At 40.6% G+C, this 6,709-nt stretch overlaps 1 protein-coding gene across 1 annotated transcript; it reads left to right on the top strand.

Moving 5' to 3' along the window:
• Positions 1-722: 722 nt before the first annotated feature.
• Positions 723-6,293, top strand: EPCAM (epithelial cell adhesion molecule; the record flags this gene model as incomplete). Its single annotated transcript, XM_072409742.1, is given in 6 exon segments — positions 723-1,132; positions 3,993-4,109; positions 4,348-4,591; positions 5,236-5,298; positions 5,384-5,447; positions 6,195-6,293. Coding segments are annotated over 6 exon segments (657 nt in total), but the record flags the coding sequence as incomplete, so codon positions are not given.
• Positions 6,294-6,709: the final 416 nt, after the last annotated feature.

Raw genomic sequence — 6,709 nt, 5'->3', positions numbered from 1 at the left:
AAAGAGTCCTTAAACCCATCTTTTCAAACTCACCATAATAACATTTAAAAAAAATAGGATTATTAGTAATATCAAATGTTTGCTAGAATGAGCATTCATCTACATGTGCAGGGCTGCCCAACTTCCAGGGCCACCATCTGCACACATTTGTAGTATTTCTCTATCAGACAGTATTGAGTAATGTATGGTTACAGAATCAGACAGCATTGAGTAACCTATGGTTACAGAATTAGACAATCCATGTGACCTATATATGACCTTGGGGTCACACCTGTATAGTTTATACTTAAAATAAGAATCTTACTAAAACAGCAAACTTGCTCATCATTTTTCCTCAAATTAAATTCTAGAAATTCCCACTTAAAAAATAAATGTATCCATGAAAGTAATGAACCAGCCAATGGTGACAATTCTTTACAATTCATAGTATAATATACACAGGTGTATATATGGGTATGGAGAGGAGAATCCATGTTAGGTTGATCACACACTTTGGATTCCTAGGACTTCACATGTAGTTAGTTGCATAAATTGCAGAAACTGAGACTTGCTGAGTTTCTGTGTCCAGGGAATGACAGTAGTTTCCCTCTCGGTGGGCGTGGTTATGACGTCACACAGCACAGGAGCTCTATGAGACAGCCAGGTAACTGCCCACCTTCCTGCCCCAGGTGAGTCACTGAGTTTCGCTGGGTAATGAGTGACGTCACTGCATCTTTCTATATAAGTCCTGTGGGAGCAGGTAGAGAGGTTCACACTGCACAACCACCTGGAGATCTCTGAAGACAAATTCTGGATTATTGGAGGGTCTGTGGGTCAATCAGCAGTCTCACCCCCTTACACAATCTGCACCGTGTCGGTTTCGGTGGCGGGGGGTTGGTGATCAGTATCCAGGTGTAACCAGAGGAGGTTACCAGCCAGTTTCGTCCTTGTTTGTGAATAAGGGAGGGACCTGTCCGACCGGTCTGACCTGGTGAAAAGAGGGAGGAGGAATAGGAAGTGACCTAGGTGAGGACTACAGATCAGGGGGATCAATCCCTACAGGAGGACCTCACAGGCAACACCATGAAGAATCCCATCATCCTGAGCTTGGCTGCTGCCCTGCTTTGTTTTATCACCATTGTACAGAGCCAAAGTAAGTGTTCTCTGATCTGTGGGGTGACCATTCCCCCAAATATCTGCTCATGACATTAATGTTTATTATTTCTGTTGGGATTTTTAGGCTTGTAGTACAACTCCCAGCTTGCCCTTAGTTATCTTTAAATACTAGCTTATAGATCTGTGTGGGATTTTTTGCTAACCATACAAGTTGTTCGTGCCTTGATGATGGACCCACAAATGTCAGCAGTGTGCGATCTACAGACAGCTCAGGATCCTTTGTAGTCTGCGATCTATGAATTTCAAATTACTGATTCATTTTATTGTGAGATCTACATAAGCTCAGACTGCAACATTGTATCAACAGGCACTCACTCATACTCTGTGGGCTGGGGTGGCCCCCCTCTGTGGGCTGGGGTGGCCCCCCTCTGTGGGCTGGGGTGGCCCCCCTCTGTGGGCTGGGGTGGCCCCCCTCTGTGGGCTGGGGTCTCTAAACTTTCAACACTTATCCATTTTAAATTGGGCCCCACGGAAGCTGATTGCTACATTGTATCCCCCTGTGATCACTAATATTGCTACATTGTATTCACTGGCTTCTGCCATTGAAACCTGTGTAACACCTGTATATAGCAGATTGCAGGCACTGGCAAGGCATGCTGACACTTGTTGTTCCCCTGTCGGTATCCTGGCCATTACTTTGCAGGGCGGCTCTCGGTGTGTAAGGTTATTAAGCCATTGTTTCCAGTCAGAGATAAGTTATCTGGCGATAAGGTGATTTATGTGTGTGGGTGCGGTATCACAAAGCTAACAGGTTATGTGATAAGAATACAACCTGCTGTGAGGTCAGGGTTACTTTATATTCCGTTATATGGACTGCTTTATTACGGGTATATTAGTACTCGGTGTCGGGTCACCTTTGGGTTTATACAGCGGATGTAAGGGGTTTATATTCGGTCACATGTGGGGGGATGAAGTTGCACCTGCTAATAGGACTCATTTAATACATTGTAGTTCTTGTCCTAAGGTTCCCTTTGTTATAATTTGGGCTGAGTAGATACATTGCATTTAGCAGGGTGATTGTGGAGTTCATCTTCCCGCCCGGTGTGGAGGGTGAGGTGCGGCTCTGTGACAAGATGGCGCCGAGTTTCTCCTCAGGGTGGGCATGTCCCTGTGTACACCTGAGTCACGTGTGCAGGGAGTGGCTGCAACACCTGGGAGCTATTTTCCTGCAGGACCCATTGCCTTTTGTCTTTTCAGAATGACTGAAATGTTTGGTTTGGATTAAAGCTCCTCATTCCGTGCAATGTGGAAACTTTTATGTATTTAGAAGTTTGTCTGCCTCCTCCCACTCTCTACATATTCCCTAACTTTGTTCATGCCTCACCCCTGTCTGGTGTCATTTAGGTGCCCCAACTATTTAGGGTCATCTATTTTAACCCCCTCTTTTCCAAATATGTCATCTCATTGCATCCATAACTACTTGGTGTCCTACCCATGCCAACCCTTCCCCACTTCCAATTGTCAATGGTAATCTCACCCCCCTAAACTATTACAATGCCAACTTCCCTCACACAAATCTGCTGTCCCTTTATAATGGTATTCCCCACTCCTAATATCACTTCATGCCTCACCACCCCAGTGTCATTCCATCTCTGCTCTCATGTTTTTATTAAACAGGATTTATATAGCGCCAACATATTGCACAGCGCTGTACAATAAGTAGGGGTTGCAAATGAAAGATGAATACAAACAGTGGCACAGGAGGAGGAGAAGACCCTGCACCCCCTTTCTGATTGGTCATTCTGTGTATCTGTCATGTCACTGGGATGTTATACAATTACCTATACATTCCATGCATGGGAAGATTTAATCCTAGTATCAATCATGACCTCACAATCTGGTTTTAGTGGGCGACTTTGAGTAAAATGGACCCTGCTGACCTGTATGTGAAGGGACAGGTGTATGGGGTTTATATATCGGACATAGGAGGTGTCCGTCAGGTTATGGGTCTGGCTTTTGGGCTTCAGAATCTGAATGACCAGTCCTGATCTGGCAAACATATTCCAGACTCCTAAGTAAAATATGTATGTGGGATGCTCTGGTAATCCATTTCTAATAGGGGAACACCATTTTTTTTTTTTATCAGGTCATTGCATACAGTATTATAAAGAATGGCAGGTTTTAAAGGCACCCATTGTAAAAAAAAAAAAAACATGGAATCTGCCATTATTGGTGAGTATAATGCTTTGTGATGGTTATGTGCCTGGCCTGGGTCAATGTAAAATTATCCCTATTCAAGATAGTTGTTTTAATTTGGACAGCATCAGGTGAATGTGTGAGGATCTGCTAGAAAAGTCATGTTTCCTGTATTCTTGATGAGAAAGAAGAAATACAAACATCCTTTATTTTAGGAATGGTTAAAACCTCTTACTAAAAAAAATTCACATTGGCAGGATCTATTCTTGCCAAGGTAACGGGAATGGCACAATTTGAGAGAACACTAAGGATGAGAAACTCCATAGCATAAATGTTTGAATTCTGCTGATCATACAGCAGCTTTCTGAGGTTCATCACATTGGAATGTAGCTTCTTCAATTTTGGGGATCTTTGGGGTAATTGGATGTGCCTCTTTGAGGAAACACTGCAAAGAGGATTTGATGCATGTGAGCCACACCATGTTTATTGGACGTTTAGGAAGCAGTTAAAAATTTTGGATGAAGCTTAACCTAAAAAAATGAACTGGCATTGCCCAAAAATATGCCATAGCTTTTTTTTTTTCTGTTCGGCTTCAAGATCTAATACACATTTGTCGTTTACTTTGTATAGTGTCTATAACGTCTAGTCATATTCCTGTGTGATTCTGGTTATTAATCTCTGCCTTTGTCTTTTCCTCCTAGATTGCAAATGTAGGACACTCTCATTTGCAAGGTGTGATGCAGCAGGTGGAAATACACAGGATTGCAAATGTACCCTTACTATTGGTCCAGAACAGAAACCAGTGAACTGCAATGCATGTAAGTATATGGAATATGAAATGTCAAATAAAATACATAAAGGCTGATTGGCCCCAGCCTAACTGACCTGGTAACATTTGTATGTTTTGTTAAGACTTTCAAGTTGTGTGAAGTGGGCATACAACAATATAGTTTTAGAAGACAATCTTAACAGTGAATGTCTGATTCAAAACTGCACTCCACGCCACTTTCTTTAGACATGCTGTCTATCCATTCTGACATTCTCTGTGTTTTCTAGTGGTACCCAAATGCTGGTTGATGAAGAGGGAGAGCATTGGAACCAAGGATGGAAGAAGACCGAGGCCTCAAAATGCTTTAATTGATAATGATGGGCTTTATAATCCTGACTGTGAAGATAATGGAACATTTAAAGCAAGACAGTGCAACAACACAGACACTTGCTGGTGTGTGAACTCAGCTGGAGTTAGAAGAACCGACAAGGGAGACAAAAACTGGAAGTGTTCAGAGCTGGTTAGAACATAGTAAGTATTGTCTGAGAGCCACATTTTGAGATGGGTATAGGTTTTACATTTAAGATGGGAACTTTAAACTTCCATCCTGGCAACATGTCCGGGCTAAAAGTTTGAAAGTTATTGCCATCTTGTATGGAAATGTGCCAGCCTTGGGGTTGTTATATAGTACACGTCCTTGCTTCCTATATAAGAAAAAGTATAGCTCAATGAGCTACATACATTTTAGGTGAGTTATTAAAAGGGTCACATTTGTATTATAGGAGGGTTTTTCTCCTTTTCTTTCTTTTTTAAATATTGGCCTCATTATTTGAAATGCTTTGGTGTCCATCTTGGATTAAAATGCTTTGAATGACCATTCAAGTGCATCATTGGGACTGTAGGGCAAAACTTTGGCATTCCCAATCCTGGCTGTATAATTTTAGTCTGTTTTCAGAGTACCAGGTCACCCCAGTTTGTGTCCTAGTATTGTGAATTAAGTTCTGACTACAGTGTGATATTGTATGCTTAACTAATACTGTGGGGATGGGTTTATTGGACAACCATTGGTGTAAGTGCAAGGGGAGGTTTTTACCTCCTTGTATTTCATACTAAATGTTCTGGGGTTTCCATGGGTGGTGTGGCTTTTTTGTAACCTTTTAATTTTTCCTTTACAGCTGGGTGGTCATTGAGCTTAAACGTGACAACACTGATAATGTGGATAATAAGGACATTGATGTGTAAGTAATACAGTCTTCAATATACTTAATGTGCTTTCCACAGAAGTGACTGAAGACTTATCATTCTGCTTTTTCACTCCAACAGGGCTCTGAGAACCTTGCTTACCAATAGGTATAATCTGCCTGCAAAGTACATTTCCAACATTGAGGTAAGCTGCTTTCTCTTCTTGGTTAATTGTCTTGTATCCTTCTTATAGGGTTTTCAATTGGTATGTAGGGCACAAATAGTTAATGACCCCACCAGTAAAAAAAAAAAAATAACTTGCAAACTAGGCTAATTTTACTACAGCCATGTGTCTGAAAACATGCACTTTTGCTCGCTCCAACATTGATTTTGATTTTTTTTTATCTTCAAAGACCACTTTTTCATCTATTGCTATGCAGTAAAGCATGCTACATCAGTTTGTGATATGGTGCCCTTGCATTTTGCAAACTGGTTTCTTGGTTTGCTTACTATAATTGTGCTCCCTAACATCCTTGCTGCACACTTCCAAACTGCGGTGCTACATCAATACTCCTCAATGTTTGTGCATAGCAACATTGTACTACACTATATGCATTGCCATATGTTGTGCTGCATGCATTATTCTTTGCATTGCAATAACCTAGCATAACAGTGCTATGTCCTAATCAGAAACCTAACTAAGCTTTGCTTACGAGGTCTGCTGTTTTCAGGTTATGTAGTGCTTTGTTGTGAAGATTATTCTAGCATCCTCTGCTGTAGTAAATAATGCTGCTTCCAGCTTGCTTTTTAATGGTCACATGTCGGTGCTTCATTTTCTAAATGTTGCATATAATGCAACAGTCTGTGTGTATTCATGTTACTCTTCAAATAGATATTTTGTTAGGTGAAGTTGTAATTAAAAAGGCTAATGTGAATGATGCTTTCTCCACAGTTTGAAGAAAACCTAATCTACATAGATCTAAAACAGAATTCATCAAAACTTCCTAATGAAGTGGACATTACAGATGTTGGCTACTACATGGAAAAAGATGTAAGTATAGGCCTTCTAGGAATTTTTGTGGCATGGGTAAATGTATTTTGTCCCAAATATGAAGCTTTTTAAAACCATATAAATCCTGGTGTGTATACACTGAAGGGTTAAATACCTTGTGCTGGCAGTGTCATGGATGGCTGCTCAGATATTAGTAGTCTGTTTCCATTATTCATACAACCCTATTACCTGTACATTACTCCAATTAACAGCCACTACTTGGAGAACTAAAACTGTTGATTAGAGCTAGGGAAGGTTGAAAATTTTTTTTTTTTACTGTGAATGCAGCCATACAGCAGGTTCATTTGTGCTTTAAATGATATCTAGTTTCTATTTTATTAATCTGAGGGTAATTTTTAATACCCAAAAATCTCTAGTGTTCATTAAATGTTAGCCAGTACTGAGTTTTTTTTTTT

Source organism: Pyxicephalus adspersus, chromosome 4 (assembly GCF_032062135.1).
Source record: "Pyxicephalus adspersus chromosome 4, UCB_Pads_2.0, whole genome shotgun sequence".
Classification (NCBI taxonomy): domain Eukaryota; kingdom Metazoa; phylum Chordata; class Amphibia; order Anura; family Pyxicephalidae; genus Pyxicephalus; species Pyxicephalus adspersus.
Note: the sequence above shows the minus strand (reverse complement) of the source record. Positions and strands in the feature narration are given on the sequence as shown.